General features: G+C 40.5%; 1 protein-coding gene across 1 annotated transcript in view; it reads left to right on the top strand.

The window, feature by feature from the left end:
* Positions 1-27843, top strand: part of sptbn1 (spectrin, beta, non-erythrocytic 1) — a 300080-nt gene that overhangs the window by 95989 nt on the left and 176248 nt on the right. Inside the window, exon 3 of the mRNA XM_069931435.1 lies at positions 11587-11780. Within this exon, the coding sequence (XP_069787536.1) occupies positions 11636-11780 (145 nt within the window). The 5' untranslated portion in view covers positions 11587-11635. The remainder of the gene's footprint in view (positions 1-11586; positions 11781-27843) is intronic.

The raw sequence follows: 27843 nt of genomic DNA on the forward strand, positions 1-27843 counted from the left end.
AGTAAAAACATAAAGTTGGCAAAACTAAGCTGGTCAAACGGTGTTCTTTATGTAGCAAAGTTTTTAAAAAAACACCTTGATGAGGGGCTCAAGCCCGATGTTGGTTATGTATCCTATCTTTGCTACATAAAGTACACCGCTTGACCAGCTGAGTTTCTCCTGTATTGTAGAAAACATGCTGGAGGAACTCAGCTGTTCTTTTCAGCATCTATAAGAGACCAAGCTGTACTCTATTGCCAATGTTTCGTGACCAAGGCCTTCAAGGAAAGATAGAAAAGGCAGAAGACAGACAAAAGGTGTTAATTGGATATGATAAGGGACTAGGTGGAATTTATCATGTCTGTGCGAAAGGAGACAGGGAATGGAGACAACAGGAGGGGTTTAATGAAAACCAGAGAAGTCGATATTAATTTGCCCAGTTGGAAAATGAGTTGTTCCTCCAAATTTACGAGTAGTCTCAGTCTGGCAATACGCAAGACCGTGGGCAGTCAAGAGAATGAGATGGAGAATTGAAATGGGTGGCCACTGAGAGATCCACGTTCAACAAAGTGATCCTCAGTCTTTCCGATGAAGAGGAGACCACAGCGGGAGCACTAGATGCTTTAAATGACCCCTGCAGATTCACAAGTGAAATATTGCTTCACTTGGAAGGACTGTTTGGGGCGCTGAGACTGCTGTCGGGAGACTCGCGCCAGGCTGCAGATTGCTGGAAATTGGCTCGAACTCGTCAGAGTACCAGGTGTTGGAACCGGGATAAGAGGGGGTGCCGAGGGCACTGAAGGGTCCCTAACTATGTTGGAGGTTCAGATCTGAAGCTCGGGTTGCCAATGGTTTGGATTGGACTCTGAATGGCTATAGAGGCTGTGAAAGCACTGGAGGCAAATCAATGGACACTCGGTGACTATGAGGGGACACTCTTTAGCTTCTCTTTCTCTGACTGTAAGAAATGTAAGAGGTGCTTGGGCAATTTCTGCTTGCGGCAAATCTGTTTGCTTTGCAGCAGGCAAAAAGGAATTTTATGTAATATGACACTGTTTTATTACTATGACAATAAATTGAATCTTGAATGGTGCTGAAGGAGGAGGTGTGGGTGCAAGTGGAGCACCTGCAGACACAGGGTTAAGCCCCAAGGGGGACGATTGGTGGAATTGGAGGATTGGACAAGGAAGTCATGGAGGGATTGGTCCCTGTGGAAGGTGGAGAGGGGGTTATGTGTCTAGCGGTGGGATAACGTAGTAGATGGTGGAAATGGCGCAGATGGATGTGGAGGCAGGTAGGTGAGGACCTCCCACCGCCCTCCACCGTTGTGCATGGGGGTGGAGGGCCAGGGCAGATGTGCAGGAATGGAAGATATGTGGGTGAATGCTGAGTTTTTAAAAAATTTTTTATTTTTCACACCATAAACCACATTAACCATGATACATACTTTTTCCTTTTCAAATATATAGAGTGCCATTTTCTCCCCCCACCCTCCCTCCTCCCATCCCACCCTCCCTACCTCCCCCCCCCTGTCCATTTAAAGTACAAAATCTAGGATACATTAAACCAGTCAAACAATGTTGTCATTCAATAAAAATAAACAAGAAATTCCACTGAGTCATATCTTTTCATTTCCTTCTCCTTTCATTAATTTAGGTAGTGAATGTCCCCGGTAGGTTTTCTCTATTGTGTTTCATGTAAGGCTCCCATATTTGTTCAAATATTTCAATATTATTTCTTAAACCATATGTTATTTTTTCTAATAGAATACATTTATTCATTTCTATATTCCATTGTTGTATTTTCAAATTATCTTCCAATTTCCAGATTGACATAATACATTTTTTTGCTACGGCTAGAGCTATCTTAACAAATCTTTTTTGTGCACCATCCAAATCAATTCCAAATTCTTTGTTTTTTATGTTACTTAGGAGGAAGATCTCTGGATTCTTTGGTATATTGTTTTCTGTAATTTTATTTAATATTTGGTTTAGATCTTCCCAAAATTTTTCTACTTTCTCACATGTCCAGATTGCATGAATTGTTGTTCCCATTTCTTTTTTACATCGAAAACATCTATCAGATACTGTTGGGTCCCATTTATTTAACTTTTGAGGTGTAATGTATAGCCTGTGTATCCAGTTATATTGTATCATACGTAACCTCGTATTTATTGTATTTCTCATCGTTCCAGAACATAACTTCTCCCATGTTTCCTTTTTTATCTTTTTTATTTAAATCTTGTTCCCATTTTTGTTTAGTTTTACCATTTGTTTCCTCATTCTCCTTTTCTTGCAGTTTAATATACATATTTGTTATAAATCTTTTGATTATCATTGTATCTGTAATCACATATTCAAAGTTACTTCCCTCTGGTAAACTCAGACTGCTTCCTAATTTGTCCTTCAAGTAGGATCTCAATTGGTAATATGCCAGCACTGTATCTTGAGTTATATTGTATTTATCTTTCATTTGTTCAAAGGATAATAATCTATTTCCTGAAAAACAATTTTCTATTCTTTTGATCCCTTTTTTCTCCCATTCTCTAAAGGAAAGGTTATCTCTTGTAAAAGGGAGTAACTGATTTTGCATCAATATTAGTTTTGGTAATTGATAATTTGTTTTATTCCTTTCTACATGAATCTTTTTCCAAATATTGAGTAGATGATGTAATACTGGAGAACATCTATGTTGTACCAATTTTTCATCCCATTTATATAATATGTGTTCAGGTATCTTTTCCCCTATTTTATCTAATTCTAATCTAGTCCAATCTGGCTTTTCCCTTGTTTGATAAAAATCTGATAGGTATCTTAATTGTGCGGCTCTATAATAATTTTTAAAGTTTGGCAGTTGTAAGCCTCCTTGTTTATACCATTCTGTTAATTTATCTAGTGCTATCCTCGGTTTCCCCCTTTCCATAAAAATTTCCTTATTATTTTCTTTAACTCCTTGAAGAATTTCTCTGTCAAGTGTATTGGCAATGCCTGAAAAATGTTCATTTTAATACAGTTTATCCTTCCTATTAGTGTTAATGGTAAATCTTTCCAATGCTCTAAATCGTCCTGTAATTTTTTTTCATTAGTGGATAATAATTGAGTTTATATAGTTGGCCGAGATTTTTATTTATTTGTATACCTAGGTATCTTATTGCCTGCATTTGCCATCTGAATGGTGATTCCTTCTTAAATTTTGAGAAATCCGCATTATTCATTGGCATTGCTTCACTTTTATTTACGTTAATCTTGTAACCCGACACTTCTCCATATTCCTTCAATTTCTTATATAATTCTTTTATTGATAGTTCTGGTTCTGTTAAATATACTATAACATCATCCGCAAATAAACTGATTTTATATTCCTTGTCTTTTATTTTTATCCCTTTTATATTATTTTCTGTTCTTATCAATTCTGGTAGTGGTTCTATAGCTAACGCGAACAATAAGGGTGATAGTGGGCATCCTTGCCGTGTTGACCTGCTTAAGTTAAATTGCTTTGATATATATCCATTTACTGTCACTTTCGCCAATGGCCCCTTATATAATGCTTTAATCCAATTAATATACTTCTCTGGTAAACTGAATTTTTGCAATACTTTGAATAAATAATTCCATTCTACTCTGTCAAAGGCCTTCTCTGCGTCTAAAGCAACTGCTACTGTTGGCACTTTACTCCCTTCTACTGCATGAATTAAGTTAATAAATTTACAAATATTGTCTGTTGTGTGTCTTTTTTTAATAAATCCAGTTTGGTCTAGATTTACCATTTTAGGTACATACTCTGCTAATCTGTTTGCTAATAGTTTAGCTATTATCTTATAATCTGTGTTAAGTAATGATATTGGTCTATATGACGCTGGTGCGAGTGGATCTTTCCCTTGCTTTAGTATTACTGTAATTATTGCTGTTTTACATGAATCTGGTAAGCTTTGTGTTTTATCAATCTGGTTGATTACTTCCAGGAGGGGAGGAATTAATAAATCTTTAAATGTTTTATAGAATTCTATTGGGAATCCATCCTCTCCTGGTGTTTTATTATTTGGTAATTTTTTTATTATCTCTTATATTTCTACTATTTCAAATGGTTCTGTTAATTTATTTTGTTCCTCTATTTGTAATTTTGATAGTTCAATTTTAGTTAAAAATTCATCTATTTTCCCTTCTTTCCCTTCGTCTTCAGTTTGGTATAATTGTTCATAGAATTCTCTAAAGTTTTCCTTGATCTCCTTTGGATTATATGTGATTTGTTTGTCTTTTTTCCTTGATGCCAATACCATTTTCTTAGCTTGTTCTGTCTTAAGCTGCCATGCTAGAATTTTGTGCATTTTTTCCCCTAGTTCATAATATTTCTGTTTTGTCTTCATTATGTTCTTCTCCACCTTATATGTTTGTAGTGTTTCATATTTTATTTTTTTATCTGCCAATTCTCTTCTTTTAGTTGTATCTTCCTTCATTGCTAATTCTTTTTCTATATTTACTATTTCCCTTTCCAACTGCTCTGTTTCCTGATTATAGTCCTTCATCATCTTGGTTACATAACTTATTATTTGCCCTCTAATGAACGCTTTCATTGCATCCCATAGTATAAACTTATCTTTCACTGATTACGTATTTATTTCAAAATATATTTTAATTTGTCTTTCAATGAATTCTATAAAATCCGGCCTTTTGAGTAGCATGGAGTTTAATCTCCATCTATACATTCTTGGAGGGATGTCCTCTAACTTTATTGTCAATATTAAGGGTGAATGGTCCGATAATATTCTAGCTTTATATTCTGTTTTTCTTACTCTATCTTGCATACGAGCTGATAACAAAAATAGGTCTATTCTTGAGTATGTTTTATGTCCAGCCGAGTAATATGAATATTCCTTTTCATTTGGGCGTTGTTTCCTCCATATATCCAAAAGTTGCATTTCTTCCATCGATTTAATTATAAATTTGGTTACTTTGTTCTTTCTGTTATTTTTTTTTCCCAGTTTTGTCCATATTTGAATCCAAATTAAGGTTGAAATCCCCTCCTATTAATATGTTCCCTTGCGTATCTGCTATCTTCAAAAAAATATCTTGCATAAACTTTTGATCTTCTTCGTTAGGTGATTATACATTGAGTAGATTCCAAAACTCTGAATATATCTGACATTTTATCATTACATATCTCCCTGCTGGATCTATTATTTCCTCTTCTATTTTAATTGGCACATTTTTACTAATTAATATAGCTACTCCTCTTGCTTCTGAATTATACGACGCTGCTGTAACGTGTCCTACCCAATCTCTCTTTAATTTCTTGTGTTCCAATTCAGTTAAATGTGTTTCTTGCACAAATGCTATATCAATTTTTTCTTTTTTCAGTAAATTTAGCAGTTTCTTCCTTTTAATTTGGTTATGTATTCTGTTAATGTTTAAAGTAATATAGTTCAGCGTAGCCATTTTATACATTGTTTATCTTCCCTTTCCATTTCTTCATCATCACCTTTCCTTCTTATCCATTTCTGCTTTCTTGTTTTGAACACTTTATAAGACAACATTTCTAAAACATCAAACATTTTCCTTATTCTCCTATTTAAAACTTCTTTAACCCCCATTCTCCCCTCCCCCTCCTGAGTTGCCCTTTATCCCTTGTCAGACAACCACATCTCCCCTCTCCATTTGGATTTGCGAATTCACTCGCAAACTTCAGCTGATTTTGTAGTGACCGTAACTCCTCCCCACCCAGCCCCCCCCCCCAGAAACGATTTCAATTTTCATATGTAACAAAGGTCACTCTTTTAATTCCCTCCTTATTCCCTCTATTCCCTTTCCCTCCCTTATCAATTCTTGTCTATACTCTATATATTTTCTTCTAAATACGGATACATTCATGTCTTTGGCTTGGCTTCGCGGACGAAGATTTATGGAGAGGGTAAAAAGTCCATGTCAGCTGCAGGCTCGTTTGTGGCTGACAAGTCCGATGCGGGACAGGCAGACACGATTGCAGCGGTTGCAGGGGAAAATTGGTTGGTTGGGGTTGGGTGTTGGGTTTTTCCTCCTTTGCCTTTTGTCAGTGAGGTGGGCTCTGCGGTCTTTTTCAAAGGAGGTTGCTGCCCGCCAAACTGTGAGGCGCCAAGATGCACGGTTTGAGGCGTTATCAGCCCACTGGCGGTGGTCAATGTGGCAGGCACCAAGAGATTTCTTTAGGCAGTCCTTGTACCTTTTCTTTGGTGCACCTCTGTCACGGTGGCCAGTGGAGAGCTCGTCATATAACACGATCTTGGGATCATGTATACACACTATATATATACACACATATACCCCTTTACACACATACATATAGTTCGTGGTCATTTTTACTCTTATTACATGTCTTCATCTCTCTGCTTGTTTTGTAGTTGTTCTGCAAATTTCCTTGCTTCCTCTGGATCCAAGAATAGTCTGTTTTGTTGCCCTGGAATAACTATTTTAAGTACCACTGGGTATCTTAACATAAATTTATATCCTTTTTTCCGTAAGATCGTTTTCGCTGTATTGAACTCCTTCCTCCTCTTCAGGAGTTCAAAACTTATGTCTGGATAGAAAAAATTTTTTTGACCTTTGTATTCCAGTGGCTTTTTGTCCTCTCTTACTTTCTTCATTGCTTTCTCCAATATATTTTCTCTTGTTGTATATCTTAAGAATTTTACTAAAATGGATCTTGGTTTTTGCTGCGGTTGTGATTTCGGGGCTAAAGTTCTATGTGCCCTCTCTATTTCCATTTCTTCCTGTAATTCTGGTCTTCCCAGGACCCTGGGGATCCAATCTTTTATAAATTCTCTCATATTCTTGCCTTCTTCATCTTCCTTAAGGCCCACTATCTTTATATTATTTCTTCTATTATAGTTTTCTATTATATCTATCTTCTGAGCTAACAGCTCCTGTGTCTCTTTAACTTTTTAATTAGATTCTTCTAATTTCTCTTTTAAGTCCTCTACTTCCATTTCTACAATTATTTCTCGTTCTTCCATATTTTCCACTCTTTTTCCTAACTCTGATATGGCCATTTCCATTTTATTCATTTTTTCTTCTGCATTCTTAATTCTTCTTTTTATCTCATTAAATTCTTGTAATTGCCATTCTTTCACTGATTCCATATATTCTTTCAAAAAAGATACATCCATTGTCTTGCCTTTCTCTTCTTCTTCCACTTCTTTCTGTTCTTCTTCTGCTTCTTCCTCTGGGTTGACCATCTGTTGTTTCCTTGTTTTCTTTTTACCCTCTTCTTTCTTGTTGTTGTTATTGTCCGTGTTCTGGACCTGCTGCTATTCTGCAGGTGTCTCTCTCAGCTGTGGAGATCGACACCGCAGCTGTTTCCCCCTCCCGTCAGTGTGTTTTTTTTCATGTGTGGTTGCGCACTTTTACTCGGCTCTGCGAGCCATTTTTGTAGTCCCGAGCCCGGGACTTCCACTGACCTGCGGGAGCGGGCTTCTCTCTCCGCGGCGGGCCTCTTCGGACAGGTAAGGCCTTCACCTTCTTCTTCCGACATTCTTTCTTCTTCTTTTCTTCCCGTTGTTTTTGACTTTTCTCTCTTTGCTGCCATTTTCTTCTCACCTTTATTTTTACTTTATTATAAATTTTAATCTTGTACCTTTGTGCTTTGTGTGTTTTTTTTTAAACTTTTCGGGAGAGGGCAATTCATTTTGTCTAGGTAATCTCAAATTATGACCTAACTTAGCAATCAAAAAAAGCTTTAACTTGATGATAACTGAAAAGAAATATTATTCGGGACATTAAATGTTGAGAAATTATTGAGGGTGAGGACAAGTTCTGCCAACTGGTGGAGGGCGGTCATGGACAGGGACTGGCTGGTTCTATTGTCCAGAAAGAAACAAAGGAGGCCTTTCAGGCCTTCAATATGGGGAATGGAGGTCCATCCATGGTCTCATGCACAGCCAGATTGAGACCACCCGTATATTGGAGGAACAACACTTCATCTTCTGACTGCGCACCCTCCAACTGGATGGTATTAATATCAACTTAACATAACATGTAACATAACAATTACAGCACGGAAACAGGCCATTAGGCCCTTCTAGTCCACACTGAACCAAACACCCCTTTCTAGTCCCACCTCCCCGCACAATGCCCACAACCCTCCATCTTCTTCTCATCCATATACCTGTTCAACCTTTTCTTAAATAATACAATTGACTCCGCCGCCACTATTTCTCCCGGAAGATCATTCCACACGGCTACCACTCTCTGAGTAAAGAAGTTCCCCCTCATGTTACCTCTAAACCTCTGCCCCTTAATTCTTAACTCATGTCCTCTTGTTTTAATCTTTCCTCCTCTTAACGGAAATAGTCTATCCACATCCACTCTGTCTATCCCTTTCATAATCTTAAATACTTCTATCAAATCCCCTCTCAACCTTCTACGCTCCAAAGAATAACCACTCTGTCTATCCCTTTCATAATCTTAAATACTTCTATCAAATCCCCTCTCAACCTTCTACGCTCCAAAGAATAAAGACCTAATCTGTCCAATCTCTCCCTATACTCTAGATGCTTAAACCCAGGCAACATTCTGGTAAACCTTCTCTGCACTCTCTCCACTCTGTTTATATCCTTCCTATAATTAGGCGACCAGAACTGCACACAGAACTCCAAATTAGGCCACACCAACGTCTTATACAATCTCAACATCACCTCCCAACTCCTATATTCCATGCAATGATTGATAAAGGCCAGCATACTAAAAGCCTTCTTCACCACCCTATTCACGTGAGTTTCTACCTTCAGGGAACGATGTACCGTTACACCTAAATCTTTCTGCTCTTCTGTATTCCTCAATGCTCTCCCATTTACCACGTATGTCCTATTCTGATTCTTCTTACCAAAATGAAGCACCTCACACTTATCAGCATTAAATTCCATCTGCCATTTTTCAGCCCACTTTTCTAAGCAGCCCAAATCCCTCTGCAGTTATCCACTATTCCACCTATCTTAGTATCGTCTGCATATTTACTAATCCAATTCACCACCCCATCATCTAGATCATTAATGTATATAACGAACAACAATGGGCCTAATACAGATCCTTGAGGCACACCATTGGTCACCGGCCTCCAACCTGACAGACAATTATCCACTACCACTCTCTGGCCTCTCCCTTTCAGCCAATGTTCAATCCATTTGACCATCTTAAAATTTATACCTAAAGACTGCACTCTCTGGCTTTCGTTTAAAAATAAAACTCACCCCCTGCTTCCCCATCTCTTTTCTCACAGATTATAATTTCTACCTAATCCCTTATCATATCCAACCTTTTGTTGGTCTGGATTCCGTCCCCATTGTTTGAATTCTGAGATGCTCTGATATATCCTGCTTCTGCCTTCCCTATTTTTCCCTGAAGAAAGGCTCATGCCCAAAATGCCAAAAATGTATCTTTGGCCAGGTGGCGGGTGAAATGGGGGAAGGACCAGAATATTCAATTTTCAAAGAGTAGCTATGAAGTATTGAACTTCACGTTTCACAAACATTTGATTCCACCTGCATTGAATTCGTCCATCATTATTGAATGAAGATCTACCGGGACCAATGCCTGAAGAGGGCGCACAAAATCAGTGAACCGGTGCGGACTCGAAAGGCCAACATGGTCTGTTTCCGCTCCGTAAATGGTTATATGGTCTCCTATAGATGCTGAAAAGACCAGCTGAGTTCCTCCAGCATTTTGGTGTGTTTACTACAACCACAGCCTATCGTGCTTCATATCTCCAGCCTTGTGCCTTGAATATCTTGATACCTTCCTACTTATTAATTGGAAATAAAAAGGCATTTGGGGGGAAAAAAAAAGAAAATTTGCATCACTGATGGCTATAAAAGATGAGATGTAAATCCTGGATGTAGCTGCATGTTGGGAATTGGGAAAGCGAAAATGGTAATAATCAGGGAAGATCTTGATGAACTTCATCTGAGGATCTTAAAATAAATTGATATTTTTAATTTCACAAAATTTCAAAAAATATGGGAAAGATCCCATTAGATTGGAAAATGTTAAATGAAGCTCATTTATTCTGAAAGGGAGGGAGATGGATAGTAGCAAACTTCAGGCCACTTAGCTTAACATTTGTCATAATGAAAGTGTTGGATACGTTTTGTAACCATGTTACAGTAGAGATGTAGAAAAATACAAGATTGCCAGGCAAAGTCAACATAGTGTTCACAAAAGGAAATTCTATTGGACAGTTCTATGAAGAAGTAATGTGCTTTTGGTGAAGGATAGACTTTGTGCTTTTTTTTACATGATAGAGCAATTAGGGGATATGGGGAGAAGGCAGATAGGTGGAGTTAAGTCATAAATTAGATCAGCCATCATCGTATTGAATGGCGGAGCAGGCTCGATGGGCTATTTTTGGCCTACTCCTGTTCCTACTTCCTATGTTCCTATGTTTTATGAAACTAGTGGATATACTATAACACTTGATAACACACGAGCCCTCTAAACACTTGATCAAGAGCTGCATTAATTACTGAAAAATGGAAAGCTTGTTATCTGGGAGTTGACAAAGTTGGTGCAATTGGAAGATTAGCTAACAGGAAATGGAGAATGCATAAATGGCTTTTGTTCTGATTGACAAATGATATGAATTGTGTGTACTGCAGAAATTGGCACCACGAGTTTTCACAGCTTGAAAGAAAGTTGTTGGTGAAAGGAGTCAACAGAGTTCAAGATAGTTGAGTGGGTAAAGTGGGTGTACATTTGGAAAGTTCAATATAGTATATTTTCTTGTATTTATTCTGTCAAAATGTGATCTCACTCAAAGCCTAAATTATAAAGCTAACAGAATTTATAATTTCAAGGAGAATTAGATACAAGAGGTTATGATTCAGTTGTACAGAACATGGGTGAGATCACTTCACGTACTACATGCCATATTGCTCTCTTTGTTTTTGGAAGGATGCAACAGTTTAGAAAAGGTTTTCTGGACTAATACCTGAAATAGGTTGTCTCACAGGAAAGGTTGGATTGAGTAGGCTTATATCTGATGGAATTTAGAAGAGTAAGAAGGACCTTGACTGGTATAACAGAAATAAAAATGATGTTGAGGAAGAAATTTTATTTTTTTCCTAGAGTATTGTGATACTTTGGAACACTTGTACTCAAAGGATGGTGGATGCAGGTTTGGGTGCGAAAAGATATGAAATAGATTTGAGGTTATTACTTTGAGGAGTACACTAGAGTGGCCTGATCCTCTTCTCAATCCTGATATTCTTAATTCTTAATGACCTGTTTCTACACTCAGTATTTTTATTTCTTACTTGTGCACTTCACATGTACAATTCTTGGACCTGTGAAGTATTTCACTATCTCAAATCCCATCTTTTTAATTGTTGAGGCTTTCCGATAGAAGAACAAAAGAAATTTCTTGATGAAATAATGGATATTTTGGTAAATACATTGAAGTTGGTGACAAATTACAAGTAATATTTCTTAATATATAATTGACACTGTTCATGATGGCTGGATCTTATTTGGATGTTCTAAGTTTGAGCAAGATGGAAATTGCATCAATCCAGATGTGTATTTACAAGAGAAAAATAGAAAGAGATAAACTGATGTGTTCTAAAGTTCTATTTTCTTTAATTTCCAGAACTATTTGTGAAAGGTGGCTGATGTTGAGAGGCAGCTAGGAAAGCAGGATGACAGCAATAGCAACAGATTACGACAACATTGACATTCAGCAACAATACACTGATGTCAACAATCGATGGGATGTGGAGGAATGGGATAATGAAAACAGCTCTGCTCGTCTGTTTGAAAGATCCCGAATTAAAGCCTTAGCAGGTATGTGGCATACACACATGCATCCATTGGTGAGGTTAACCTCCAACTGTAAAAATGGAGGTAAGAGAATATCTGGAGAAATTCAGCTGGTCAAACAGTGTACTTAATGTACTTAAGATAAAGGCATAACTGATATTTTGAGCTGGAGCCCTTCATCAAGGTATAGAAAAATATCAGCAGGCACCTGAGCAAAATTTAATTTAATTTTTTTAATTCAAATTTAATTTAGATACACAGCACAGTAACAGGCCCTTTCAGCCCACAAGCCCAGGCTGCCCAATTACACCCAATTGACCAACAACTCCCGGTATGTTTTAAATAGTGAGAGGAAACAGAGTTTCTGGGGAAAACCCATGCAGACGCAGGGAGAATATACAGACTCCTTACAGACAGCGTAGGATTCAAGCCCCAGTCCCGATCGCTGCTGCTGTAACAGTGTTGCACTAGCTATCTCCCCCCTCCCCCATGGTAGGTGGGGAGGGAGAGGAGCACTGTTCCAAAGGTAGGAGGTAATAGGTGGATAAGAGGAGGAGGGATGCCTCTGTGAATGGAGAGGGAAGGGGCTGGAGAACTGAAGGAAAGAAGGGAAGGTGAAGGGAGGGAGAAGTGAGAGTAGGCTAGTAGAATTTGGAGAAGTGTATGTTAATGCCTTCCACTTGGAGAGTACCCAGAAGGAAAATCAAATGTTGTTCCTCCAATTTATGGGTGGTCTTGGTGGGTTAATACATGAGGCCATGGACAGACATGTGAGTATGGGAGTGGGGCACGAAATCGAAGTGGTTGGCAACTGGAAGATTTCGGTCACTGAACCGGATAGAGTGAAGATGCTCAGTGAAGCGATTTCCCAGTCTCTCCAATGCAGAGAGGGTCACAAGGGGAGCACTGTTGCAGTAAATAACTCCCAAGGATACACAAGTGAAGTGTTGCTTCACTATTTGGTGCCCTGAATGGTGGTGAGGGAAGAGGTGTGAGCGCAAGTATAGCATTTTCTTCAGCCACAGGGGAAGGAGCTGTGGGTTGGAGGGTGAAATTGGTATCACTTGTGTATCTGCAGGAGTAACCTACTACATCCAGTGCTCCCTTTGTGGCCTTCTCTCCATTGGAGAGACTGGGCACAGACCTGATGATCGCTTTAGTCTGCCCACATCAGTGACTGGTTTGTCTTTCCATGACTTCATGTACTATCTCAACAAGGCTACTCGTAAAATGGAGGAATAACACTACATTTTCAGTCTGGGTGTTCTCCAACTAACTCGATGGCATTAACATCAACTTCTCCGGCTTCTGCTAGCCTACTCTCTGTTCATCCTTCTTTCCCTTTCTTTGTCTTCTTTCTTCCAGCTCTCATCCCGTTCCCTCTCCATTCACAGATCTATCCCTCCTCCCCTGCTTGCTGGTGTGTCCTCCCTCTCTTATCCACCTATTACCTCCTGCTTTTAGGACAGTGCTTCTCCCACTGCCTTATCCCACTCACCATTTGTTTGTGTGTCTGCCAACACTGTTTGGCCACCTGAGTTTCTCTGGCATTGTGTTTTTAACTTCAACCACAGTGTCTGTAGATTTTTGAGTTTTACATCAGATACTTAGTCTACTTTTCTGCCAACTTGGTGTCATTTTTCATTCCTTGAAGACATTTCCTACCCTCTGGGCAATGCTGAAGTTTTAATCAAGCAAACATTTATTGTGTGTGATGGAAAAAAGAGAGAGTTTGTATGTTATTAAATTATGAAGAGATTGCATTCACCGCCACCAGTCTTCAACAGAGACTTCTCTGGCAGGGGTAACTGCAGAGCAATCAAGGTCAAAAATTATAGTCTTTCAAAATAATTATCCTTCATTCCTGTCCATCCTGCTATGTAATGTGTATGATAAATGATGTGAAAATTTTGCTGGACTGTGTTACTAAGCAACAATGGTACATCATTTATTTCCTATACCTTTAGTTGATTCAATAACATGTGATCCAGTCCCATACCTCTGCCTTTGATACTACCTATGCCATGAAATCTTTGATTATTAAACTCTTTTAGACTGATATGAACCTAACCTCAATTGTTTGGAGAAACCTTTCCACATTTCTAATCCTGTCTGCTGCAGAAGTTTTAATCTCACTCTTAAAAGATCAGGCACTAACTTTTGCAATTATGGCCAGTTACTTTGTTTACCTGACCTGCAAAAGTAATTTGCATCCCTCACCATTTGGTTCTCTGAGTATAGAGTCAAAGCCATGAACAGGCCCTTGGGTTGAATTTGTCCATTCTGACCAAGTTGGTATTCTCAGCTTGTCCATTGGCCTGCCTTTGCTCATATTTTTCTAAACCATTCCTCTCCATATGTCTGTCCAAATGTCTTTTGAATGTCAATATTGTACCCACACGTTTGCTGATTCTGGCAGCCTGTTTCAGATATGGACTACCCGATGAATGCAAATGTTGTCCCCAGGAGCCACTTAAATCTCTCCCTTTTCATTTAAAAGTATGTCCAAGTTTTAGAAACATCAATCCTATTAGAAAGACAGTGCTTTTTTTTATTTGCCCTTAATGATTTAATAAACCTCTACAAGGTCAGTGCTCACCCTTCTACATTATAGGTTGGGGCAAGCAACCTTTTACCACGCGTGGGCCGGTTGGTGTGCCAGTGGTTGAATGGCGGGCCGAACTGTTGCTACCATAAATGAAATAAATAAATAAATAGAATGAATGAATAAATAAATAGATGAGATAAAAACAATGATGCATTTCAGGTCAGGGAAGGTATCTGCAAATCTGGAAATGCACAAAAAAAAGCGCAAGGTTATCATTAAAATGAGACAATAAAAAAAACCATAAAAGTCAAAAAGGAAAAACATCAGTCACAATGAAAACAAAATTACAAACCCCAAACCAGACAACAGTGAGAGGGGGAGAGTGAGCCCTGGCGCAGGGAGAGTGTGAGCAGGATTTATGCATGGGGGAGAGGGCGGGGGGAGTCTTGCATCAAGGACGGATGATGGGGTGGTCTCCAGTGTCGAAGGCAGGAGTGTATCCATAACAGAGGGTGGTGGGGGAGGCAGCCACGCACTGGGCAGATTAATTTGGATCGCGGGATGCATCGGGCCTGCAGGTTGCTCACCTCTGTCATAGGTAATTAAGACCTAGCCTATGCAGGATTTCCCTAGTGCAGAGGTTCCCAACATTTTTGTTCAGCTGTACCCCTTGGGCATTTTTCTAGGTTCCTGTGTACCCCTAAAATTAAGGATAAAAAAAAACACGACATTGTGCAATCTGACTGCAGATTACAACATCATGTATTTATAGTAGTGGTTATTTTCTCAGACTCAATGTACTCCCTGAAAAGTGCAAATGTACCACTGGGGGTACATGTACCCCAGGTTGGGAACCCCTGCCCTATAGTTCAAGCCCTCGAGTTTTGATCATAGCCTGGCATCAGAGAAATTTCAATCAGATTGCACCTTATCCTGAATTCTAGGAACAATCCCAATTTTGCATAATCTCACTTTGCTATTTTAGTTATCATTCTGATAAATTTACAAAAACATTGCATTTATTAAAATTAAACATAACTGCGGGTGTTGAACAGCAGCAATGGGACGTTATTGATGAAGTGTGACGCTGTACGTCGCTCATAGATTATATGTCACGGTCGATGTCGACGTAGTGGCATCCCATGTCAACCAAAAATACCGCACCTCGGGTGATGTGAGACGGTGCTCAAGGCGGTGAATCTAAGGAAAGCGCTGGCTCTGATGGCGTGACAGGAAGGGTGTTGAAGGAGTGTGCATACCAGCTTTCCGAGATCTTTACAAAGATCTTCAAACTGTCCCTGTTTAAATCCATCATTCCACCTTGCCTGAAATCTTCCACTCTCATCCGACTGCCGAAGAAGAATGACATCAGCGGCGTCAATGACTACTGTCTGATTGCACTTACACCAGTCATTATGAACTGCTTCAAGAAGCTGGTCATGCAACATATAAAAGCCAGCCTCCCACCCACCTTTGATCCATATCAGTTTGTCTACAGGGCACACACGTCTACAGTGGATGCCATGGCTACTGCTCTTCACACTGCATTAGCCCACCTTGAACACCAGGGAGCTATGTGAGGATGCTTTTTATAGACTTCAGTTCTGCCTTTAACACCATCATCCCAAGCAGACTGATTACAATACTTGGTAAATTAGGGTTTTTCAAATCTATTTGTCTCTTAAGGACTTTCTAACAATCTGCCCCCAGACTGCTAAAATTGGCACTCATCTCTCCTCTACCCTTTTACTCAGTAACAGCTCCCCACAAGGTATGTATTGAGTCCCATCCTCCACTCTTTTTATACCCATCATTGTGCCTCCACATATTCTAACACCATCATCAAGTTTGCACACAATACAATTGTGGTTGGACTTGTTTCAAGAGGAGACAAGAGCCTACAGGGATGAAGACCAAAGACTGACAGCATGGTGTTCAGAGAACAACCTCGTCTTGCACTCCTCAAAAGCAAAAGAACTTAGAATAGACTTTAGGAGGAACAGTATAGTTCCAGACCCATTATATACATCAACATGGATTGTATGGAATGACTCACTGCTTTCAGGTTTCTGGGTATGCACTTTGCTGACGATCTCTTGGACTACCAATACAATTCTTTGGCTTGGCTTCGCGGACGAAGATTTATGGAGGGGGTAAAAAGTCCACGTCAGCTGACAAGTCCGATACGGGACAGGCAGACACGATTGCAGCGGTTGCAAGGGAAAATTGGTTGGTTGGGGTTGGGTGTTGGGTTTTTCCTCCTTTGCCTTTTGTCAGTGAGGTGGGCTCTGCGGTCTTCTTCAAAGGAGGTTGCTGCCCGCCAAACTGTGAGGCGCCAAGATGCACGGTTTGAGGCGTTATCAGCCCACTGGCGGTGGTCAATGTGGCAGGCACCAAGAGATTTCTTTAGGCAGTCCTTGTACCTTTTCTTTGGTGCACCTCTGTCACGGTGGCCAGTGGAGAGCTCGCCATATAACACGATCTTGGGAAGGCGATGGTCCTCCATTCTGGAGACGTGACCCATCCAGCGCAGCTGGATCTTCAGCAGCATGGACTCGATGCTGTCGACCTCTGCCATCTCGAGTACTTCGACGTTAGGGGTGTAAGCGCTCCAATGGATGTTGAGGATGGAGCGGAGACAACGCTGGTGGAAGCGTTCTAGGAGCCGTAGGTGGTGCCGGTAGAGGACCCATGATTCGGAGCCGAACAGGAGTGTGGGTATGACAACGGCTCTGTATACGCTTATCTTTGTGAGGTTTTTCAGTTGGTTGTTTTTCCAGACTCTTTTGTGTAGTCTTCCAAAGGCGCTATTTGCCTTGGCGAGTCTGTTGTCTATCTCATTGTCGATCCTTGCATCTGATGAAATGGTGCAGCCGAGATAGGTAAACTGGTTGACCGTTTTGAGTTTTGTGTGCCCGATGGAGATGTGGGGGGGCTGGTAGTCATGGTGGGGAGCTGGCTGATGGAGGACCTCAGTTTTCTTCAGGCTGACTTCCAGGCCAAACATTTTGGCAGTTTCCGCAAAGCAGGACGTCAAGCGCTGAAGAGCTGGCTCTGAATGGGCAACTAAAGCGGCATCATCTGCAAAGAGTAGTTCACGGACAAGTTTCTCTTGTGTCTTGGTGTGAGCTTGCAGGCGCCTCAGATTGAAGAGACTGCCATCCGCGCGGTACCGGATGTAAACAGCGTCTTCATTGTTGGGGTCTTTCATGGCTTGGTTCAGCATCATGCTGAAGAAGATTGAAAAGAGGGTTGGTGCGAGAACACAGCCTTGCTTCACGCCATTGTTAATGGAGAAGGGTTCAGAGAGCTCATTGCTGTATCTGACCCGACCTTGTTGGTTTTCGTGCAGTTGGATAATCATGTTGAGGAACTTTGGGGGACATCCGATGCGCTCTAGTATTTGCCAAAGCCCTTTCCTGCTCACGGTGTCGAAGGCTTTGGTGAGGTCAACAAAGGTGATGTAGAGTCCTTTGTTTTGTTCTCTGCACTTTTCTTGGAGCTGTCTGAGGGCAAAGACCATGTCAGTGGTTCCTCTGTTTGCGCGAAAGCCGCACTGTGATTCTGGGAGAATATTCTCAGCGACACTAGGTATTATTCTATTTAGTAGAATCCTAGCGAAGATTTTGCCTGCAATGGAGAGCAACGTGATTCCCCTGTAGTTTGAGCAGTCTGATTTCTCGCCTTTGTTTTTGTACAGGGTGATGATGGTGGCATCACGAAGATCCTGAGGCAGTTTACCTTGGTCCCAACAAAGCTTGAAAAACTCATGCAGTTTGGCATGCAGAGTTTTGCCACCAGCCTTCCAGACTTCTGGGGGGATTCCATCCATACCTGCTGCTTTGCCACTTTTCAGTTGTTCGATTGCCTTATATGTCTCATCCAGGGTGGGAACCTCATCCAGCTCTAGCCTTAGGGGCTGTTGAGGGAGCTGGAGCAGGGCGGAATCTTGGACTGAGCGGTTGGCACTGAAAAGAGATTGGAAGTGTTCTGACCATCGGTTGAGGATGGAGATCTTGTCGCTGAGGAGGACTTTGCCGTCTGAGCTGCGCAGCGGGCTTTGGACTTGGGGTGAGGGGCCGTACACAGCCTTTAGAGCCTCGTAGAAACCCCTGAAGTCGCCAATGTCCGCGCTGAGCTGTGTTCGTTTGGCGAGGCTAGTCCACCACTCATTTTGGATCTCCCGGAGTTTGCGCTGAAGATGGCTGCATGCCATCGATAAAAAGGCACAGCAATGACCCCATTGCTCTGAGGATTCTTAAGGATAAACTGCTGACGTCCTTTTATCGTTCCTTCATCAAGAGTGTGCTGAATTCTGACATGGTTTGTCAGCTGCAAAGCCACAGACGAGGGACCTTCAGAGGGTCATCAGTATAGCCCATTGCGTGTGCATTGCCCTCTTCGGAGGATTTATACAGATTTAGCTGCCTCAGTAGAGCAGCCAAAATCTTGAAGGACCCTTGCCACCATGACCATCATACGTTTTAACTGTTGCCCTCCAGTAAACATTATGGGTCCATTAAATCATGGACAAACAGATTTTAAAAGTCTTTACCCCAGAGCTATACATGAGCTGAATACCACTAAACATTGAATATTGTATTGTTTTATTGTGTTGTTGTTTTTATATTTTATTGTTTGATGTACTGTATGTGTGCACTGTCAGGATGTGTGCTCAATTTCGTTGTACTTGTACAATGACAATAAAGGTTATCGAGTGTAAAAGCCTGGTGAGATCTGAATTTTTGGCATTCTGGTTGTTCCAGTGTGAGCAGCAACTCCGGAAGGTTAATGTGATAATTGCAGATGGAAAAGAACTGTCAGTTATATGTAAAAAAAACATAAAAGACTGTTTCTTGTCCTGTTTGCTGCCTGACCCAATGAATTCTTCCAGCGGTTCATTCTTTGCTCAAGATTTCCGCATGTGCAGTCTGTGTTTCACTGTTTATTGAAAGAAAACTCACTGATTGTCCTTTGTTACTGTATTTGCCCCTGAATTAGTGCAAAACAATTAAGTGAAGTGCATTGTGGCTGCTGGAGGATGTAATACAATGCCTTGTAAATGCAGGTGCATTCTTTAATAATTTGCAAGTAACACTATGTTGAGCAGTTCATCAAGAATTTAGAAAAAAGCCAGGTCTTGTACCAAGAAGTTGGGATACTGAATAATTTACTTGTGCTGGAAACAGACAAGACTAATAGTTGGCAATACATGTTTGGAAACAAACAGAGAGGAAGTAGTTAATTGAGAAATTTTTCAATTTTTCTTCCCTCAGTTGCGAACCTTTTTTCTTTCAACAGTGTAGGCCTTCCTTGTCTTAATTGTTTAAACAATAAACTAGGTATGATGAGGAGAATGGGTTCAATGGATTAGTATAGTGAAGAGTATCACGACTGCACATGTCCGGTAGAGAGCTCCTTGAACTCTGCTCACAGCGTCAATTGTGATGAGGAGAATAGTTTTGATGGTTCAGAGTAGCGGGTCCTGAACACATTAGTAGAAAACGGTAGTCTTTATTTACATTTGGGGAAATTTGCAACCAGAAACACTAATACATAACAATAGTGCACAAATCATATGCATTGGAGACTAGTCAGATAAAGATGATTACAACCCCTGATTGTACGCTAGGCTAAACACCAATATCTTCCACTGCTCTACATTACACAAGCATGATGCACTAATTGAAAGAGAAACAGTCAAATTGCAACTCTAACAAGTGTATGCCACTATAACCCTTCTACTAGACACTAGTCTCCAGGATCACCCAAAGCTCACAACTACTGGGACCATCCTGGCCCTTAACCTGGAGTGGAGCTCAGGAATGTTTTAAGGGAACAAGAAATTAATCTTCACTACGTGGTGAGTGTTTTGCTGTAACTGACTAGAGGGGCCAGCCCATGTGACTTGTAAGGACTACTGGTAACTGGAGGGGCTGGTCCAGATGCACTCGCATCCCCTGGAAGAACCAATTTTGTGGTGGCCTCATCTGTGCTGTGGGTGGATCTAACCTTGATCATTATGGGGAAATAACTCTCGACCTGCATCCTGCTTAGCTGGTCAGATGGCTCTCCAGGCGCAAGCACATTGAAATTCCTTTGTTCAGACCAGTTTCCTGTCTGACCTGTTGGGTGGCATAGTTGGCATACAGTTAGCGCAACACCATTACAGCGTCATTAATTAGGAATAGGGTTCGAATCCTGTTCTGTCTGTAAGGAGTTTGTACATTCTCCTCATGGATGTGTTTTCCCTGTGGGTTCTGGTTTCCTCCCGCTATTTGAAATGTACTGAGTTAATTGGGTATAATTGGGTAGCATTGGCTTGTGGGCTGAAATGGCCGGTTACTCCATATCTAAATTTATATAAATAATCCTCCGGTTGACACGAGGGGACCCAAAATGCATCTCTGAAGAAGTTTTGAATTGATGCTGAAGGTTGGAAAGTTCAGTCAATTAATAAATCCTCACAACAAAGTGTGGGTGATCTCCTGCTTGTAAAAGCCTGGTTTATCTCAGGCAGAGATTAAAAGAGAAGGGAAAATTAACAACAGTGATTGTGGCTTAAGTCCTCTCAAGATCAAAATATGTGCGATCAGTCTAAAGGGGGCATGTTTCAAAGACCTATGGAAGAGAACTTCATTATTCAAAGATTTTGCCAATAATGAACAAATTCAACATTCAAAATTTCTTTGTCATGTAATAGTACAAAACATGTAATATTACTGGAAATTGCCTTCTGCTCCCATTATTGTCACCTGGCTCCCCTAACAATAAGGGAGAATTGGTAACTTGAACCAGAATATTACCATCTTTCTGCCTGTAGTTGCTTTCACTTTAAATGTTTAACGCAGTGTCTGATTGCTCAATGGCAGCAGATGGCAGATTACTTGCTGAAAACTAACTGGAAATTTGCAATAACTTTTAATTTATTGTGAGGTCAATAGCATGATGAAATTCAGATGAAGCTAAGTGTTAAGCTTCAAATGATTTTGAGAGTTGGGCAGGAAACTGGAAGTTTCTTGAGATACCAGTCTGGCCTTTCAGCAGAGACCTTCTGGATGTCAGCTGCCCTTTTTGGCACCCGAAATTGAGGGGAGGCATTTGTATACTCAGGATGTGAAATGCATGTGAAAGAAAATCAGCCTGATGCATAAGAAAATAGCATAAATGACAAGTTTGTCTATGGGCATCTGATGTTGGCTACACAAAGGCTGCGTCTACATAGTTTAAAAAAACTTATCGTCGGAGTATAAAGTTGGGAGTAGTGGGAGAGCCTCTCTCTGCAGTTCGCAACACTCGTCAAACAAAAGACACCAAGCACCATGACAAGGTTTCATATTTTGTCTTGGATTGCTTGGGCCACCTTGTCTGTCCTTCCTCTGCCATCCCTCCCTGAGGCTGCAGCAAGGCAATATTGATTTGAAGACATTTTGAAATTTTATTTAAAATATCAGATAGTAGGGTAATTGGATAGAAAAGTTTAAAATTTGGAAAATATGGGGCAGTGTCAGTAAAAGCAAATGCAGATCTGAAGTTGAGGGCAAGGGATTACAAAACAATTAAAATGGGGAAAAAAACAGGAAATTTGGAACTTAAAACTTGTTAAAATGCTGGAGATTTGGAACTTTCTACTAGTCTTGTACTCTCATTTTGTTTGGAAATAATCTATTTCAAAACTTTCATATCTTTTATAATTTTTATTATCTTTTAAGTTATCCTCTGATCTCTCATGAAAATACCCTAATTTTTCACCATCCTAAATTTTTCTATTTTAATTGACTTTCCTCTTTGAAAGTGTAGTGACCAGGAGCCTGATGTTCCTCTCTCCCTCCAGACCAACCAACTTTCACATTTTCCTCATATGAAAAATAAATGCACATTGAGCTCTGGCATTGAATTCCATAAGCCACCAATTATATGCAGCTAGTAAGTTGTGTGATTTTTTTTAAAAAATGAAATGAATTCTGAATTTAACTTGTTGCTTCATGACAAATGATGGCCTCCTTTGGCAAGGAGGCAGTTTCATATTTGCTATCATAGCAGCAGAGAAATTGAAGCTTCATGCCTCAAGAGTGAGTACAGGCAAGAGATTGTGCACCTTGTTGCAACTGGAAGTATATTCTGCTTAGAATGCATTGACAGTCACTTGATGGAGCTGGTTACAAAAATGACTGCAAACTCTTTTAGATCAGATATTATTTATTGTCATATACTAAAACAGAAATATATTACACAAAATTGCTTTTATTCTGCCATAAGCAGACAAAGATTTGACATTTGAATCGCCTGGCTCCCCTTGCAATGAGATAAAGAGAAGCAAAACAGAGTCTCCCCCAAGGTCGCTGAGTGTCTGTGATTTCCCTTCAGCCCTTCTAAAGCCACGGAAAACTCCAGTTCATTTCAAACCATCGACAGCCCGAGCTCAGATCAAAACCTCCAAAACGATGAGGAAGTCTTCAGCACCCAGAGCCCTTTGAGAGCCCTTCTTACCCTCCACACCCCCTTAAACCCTAGTTCAGATACCTGATTCTCATTAGCCAGTCGCCAGCAGCCCACAGCCTATATGGATTCCTCGATGTAAGATCTGTGTTGTTTGGGCACCCAACATCATAAAGAACCCCCAACCCCTGGATTCAACCTATTTTTCAGGAAGGAGATACCAAATCCTGAAGTCTTGTACCTCTAGCTTCAAAACCATTTCTTTCTGATGGCTATCAGGCTCTTGAACCTCCATTTACTAAACTAATCAGAAAACACTCTGACACTACAAAAAGATCTGCACTATTGCAGCATTACTATTTTTCTTGCACCATGATAACTGAATATTTATTATCTATTTCCTTTGGAATTTATCATGTTTTTTAATTTTATTGCTTTTTTTAATGAATTGCCTGTTTGGCTCCAACAAGTAAGAAGTTCAGTGCATGTATGACATTAAACTCATCAAATCTTGTCATTCAAGTGTACCAAAAAGAACATGGTGTCTGCATTCAGCCTTGAAGGCCCTTTCCCCTTGAAAAATTCCTGAGGATTAATGATGGCCTCATTCCATTTCTGCAGTGTCTGAAGCAGATTATGATGCTATTGTGGGACATGAAGGTTCTGGCTCTACTGGGGTAGGTGGGTTGGTAGTGGTACATTCCTTTTATGATTTTTATTTTGGCTTCTGTGTAATACCAACAAAGAGACTTAAGGTTCTCAATGACATCTCAAATGTTCTGCCTCCATTTTGAGGTGAGGATGTAACACTTTTTTCAAGGATGCTTTATGCACATTGTTTCCTCTGTCTACCTCGTGATTTCTTCTTGCAATGAAGCTCTTAGCAAGCACTGGTTGTGTTAACTCTTGGGCATGTGAGTGATGTGGCCTTCTCACTGGAGCTGATGAAGTGCATTTGGAGCATTGAGACCAGCCTGAGAGACATTGGTTTAGTTATCTTGCCAGAATTTGGAGGAATTTATCGATGGAAGTGATGGTGCTTTTCAAGTCTTTGAGGTGTCTGTTGCAGGTAGTCCATGCAATAGACCAGGTGATTACTGCTGCCCTGCAGAACTTGAGATTTGTGCTGGGATATGTGATGGCATATGGAAAGTGATGGTGAATTTCTTCTTGGATGACTGTCTCTGCTGAGGAACAGCTCCTAAGATATGGAAAGTGGTCCATGCTGTTCAGAAAGTTACTGTGGTTCTTTATTGCTGGGGGGGGGGGGGGCGGGGTAGTGTTATACCTTGGGGGGTGGCCTCTTGACTATTTATTTCGTACAAGTTTGTTCTCATGTTGGGTTTTTTTCATGAGTTGACAATGAAATGGAGTTCATTAAGTATGAGCAGGTGTAATATTTATCTGTATTAAGTGACATGAGATTGGAAATACCTTGGTTCTGGAGTTTCTTAATTGTCCTGTAGCTTAGCTTCACTTCAGCTACAATGAAATACAAGTATGCTTGCACATTGCACAGTGTGTTTAAACTTTTTTTTACCAACAGTGTTGTTAAAAGTAGCATCTTGTGCTAAAATCACTAATTTATAATGCATGGGCCCCATATTGCTGTTGGCAAATTCTTGGTCAGTTTGTAAGATTTTGGCCAGATATTTAGAAAGCCACACTATATACCTGTTGATAGCAGTGAATTTGCATCTTTAGCCATGGGCTCAATGGATTTTGTGGGTTTTTAGAATTGTTTTTTGCTGAACCCAAGAGTTATTCCCATCTAAAAGTTAATTTAGCCATACAGCACGGTAACAGGCCCTTTCAATTCATTGAACTAGTGCCGCCCAATAATCCTACGGCTCCTGTATTTTCTGAATGGTAGGAGGAAACCAGAGCCCCGGGTAAAATCCATGTAGGCATGGAGAAAATGAACAAGCTCCTTACAGATAGTGCAGGGTTTGAGCCTTGGTGCTGTAACAGCATCATACCCACTCTTTAATCTCAACACTTTTATGCCTTTTTTCCAACTGGCTCAATTATAGTAAAGTAGAAGCATTGGAGTAGTTGTGAAATGTATGATTGGTCAATAGGCCGTTAAGCAAAATTTGGTAATGTTTCCCTTTTCAATCGGAACATTTTTCTCTGCGTGTGCCATTTCTCATTTCTTCACATATGCATCTTCTAACTCAGCAAAATCAGATGTGCATAATTGTTCTTCATGCATGCCTACCTGATTCTATGCACAATTTTAATGAAAGCCGCTACATCACTGAGACTGAATGCAGTCTGGGAGATCATTTTGCTCTGACAGCTGCAACAGGAAGGACTTCCCAGTGGCCAACCATTTGAATTGCACACTCCATTGCCACCCTGACATGACTGTCCATGGCCTTCGTGTACTGCCAAGTTGAGGTCACCTGCATATTGGAGGAACAGCTCCTTGTATTCCATCTCAGCAGTCTCCAACCAGATGGCATTAACATCAAATTCTTCAATTTCTGTTAATCCCCTCTCCAGGGTGGGATTAAGGTAGTGCAGGGCCTATAGCATATATTATAAAAGGGCCCTAAATTATGCCAGCTGGTACATGTGCAGTAAGGGGGAGGTGTGATGGCAGTGCACCAAGTGCCGGCAGGCGCATACACAATGAGGGGGAAGTATTATGGTTGTTCCCCCTAACCCTGAGACAATTTCTGACGATCACCCTGCAGGTCCTTTGTTTTGGTAAGTTTGAAATAGTCTTAATTATTCTTAACAAAATAATGCTAGCTTTCTCAGATCACTATATTCATTGATTACATCCTTGATGAAAGGTTATAAAAATTTTTGCTTCCACCCCTTTAAGTTTTCATATTTTCATCAATTCCCACCCCCCCCCACCCCCCCCCCCCCCCGTAGAGCTCGTCGAAAGAACCAAAGACTTGTTGATCCAAACCAAGGCTTTTATTAGCAAAAGACAGGAGCTCTTCACAGGTGGCCGACCAGCCCGGAATGATCCGACCTGGCTAGGGACACAACCCTTTAAGGCCCAGACAGTAGGCGTGGCTTAGCTCTCAGCCAATCGCTGTAAGCACAGTCTAGATACTGTAACTATATACACTATATACATTGGTGATAGATCTGTACTATCACACCCCCCCCCACCAAAAAACCCAAATGGCCATTATATAACACTGATAGAATTACTTACATGTAGGTATAAATTTCAAAAGTCAAAAGTATTTACTCTAGAAGTGTCCCCTGGTACTTTTGTTCATTCTTCATGTCTTTCACAAGTCAGGAATCAACAAGTTGAGCAGTGGCTATGAGAAATCACATTCCTGTAATCTGTGTTAATAACCCTGATTAAAGGTGATAATAGTGATTTTAGCCAATTATCACCTTTAATCAGGGTTATTAACACAGACTCTGGGAGTGTGATATCTCATAGCCAATGCACAAAGATGAAAATGTTTAAGTTAAGCACCCAGTCAGTCGTTCATAATTCATAGTACATCAAATAATCGAGCAAGTTGGTAAGCATTTAGTGCAGGATCTTTGAAAATGCGGGTCCTGTAGCTATGCTACTTTTGCCACTACGTTAATCCAGCACTGCCCCTCACCTACGTCTCTCTCTTTCTCAATCCCTCTGTCTCTTTTCCTCAAGCACCCCACCTCTTACCCCTCCTCCTCCCAGTAAACTACTATTCTTGGCCCTTTCCCCATCACTGCTCAGCATTTTTTCCTTGTACCTTCTCGTATCCAACTGTTAGCTCTTGCCTGTTAGCCCAGCTCCTGACCCTTCCTTCCTCCCCCCTCCCCCCCACCTTTTTATTCAGGCATCTGCCTGATTTTTCCGTTCTGACCAAGAGCTCAGGCCTGAAACGTTAGATACATTTTACTTCCTATAGATGCTGTGTAATCGGAGTTTCTCTAGCACATTTGTATATTGCATTTGGAGATTAATCCTTTCTGAATTGGTCACGGGACAGGCATTTTTTTGTTCTGGAAATGTCACATTGCTGAGCCAATCTGTGAAGAATCTATCTGTTGCACAAAAATCTAATTTTCTACTTCCATACAGGTCACATTATGATTTTCATATCCACTTTTACATTGCAGAAGATCAATTCTTAAAAAAATACCCAGGCTTCTTAGGAGTTAGTTTCATCAAACCTTGATAGTTTTAACGGATTCAGCATGCTGGGGCTCCCACATATCCAATTAGTCCTTATTTAGGGATTGTTTTGGGTCTGGCCTGTGCCCATGAAGAGTTGGATGGAAACTGAGTTAAACAAATTTTGCATGGGAACTCTTTCTTCAATTTTAGAGCTGCAAGATTCAAATCCAATTGCTCTGATCTGAATTTCAATCTCGTTCACAAATATATAAAAGGTGACTGGACACATCCATTTCTGTTATGAAAAATTGTAGTTTATTTTTAAATATTTGCAGACTCATACATGTTTAGTCTTCCAAATAGGTACTTATTGTTTTATTCTTCACAATCTTGTCATCGTACACAGAATTGTGTACAGGTTTGTTTTGAGGAGGTAGAATTAATGTGTATAAAAGGAATACAGGACTGGGAAATGGATAACTCTGAAAAGATTGGAATTTGTGGAGAACTTACAACGGCTGTTCTGTTGGGAGGCAAATGGATCTAAGCAGCTTTGAATAGCACCTTTCATTCTTGCAAGTGATCCCAGGAATTAACAGCCATCGGCCTTTAAAGTGTTTAGTGTGAAAGCAAAATCAGCTCAACACTGGCGTCAGATGACATCATTTCATGTCGGGGATTGACGACCTCGACCCCTAGTACAATAACTGGCACCTGCAGACGCCGGTGTTGCAATCAGGAAAGTGTAGAATGGGCAATTCCATTGTGGGATTGAAATGACCCACATTTTTGCATGAAAGAAGAAATGTGAAGGAAGAAAAGATCAAAATTAAGGTATAAACTGTGGGAAAGTCGCAATGTGGTGGGGGGGGGGAGAGAGAGAGGAAATAAATAGCAAGAGCGGAAAATTTATAAAGAGCATGGGATAGTTGGTAGCGCTATAGTGCACAATTTATAAAGACTTTGGGGGAAAACAATGGTGGACCTGACTTCCCAGAATGCTGTGCGGC

Source organism: Narcine bancroftii, chromosome 4, assembly GCF_036971445.1.
Source record: "Narcine bancroftii isolate sNarBan1 chromosome 4, sNarBan1.hap1, whole genome shotgun sequence".
Classification (NCBI taxonomy): domain Eukaryota; kingdom Metazoa; phylum Chordata; class Chondrichthyes; order Torpediniformes; family Narcinidae; genus Narcine; species Narcine bancroftii.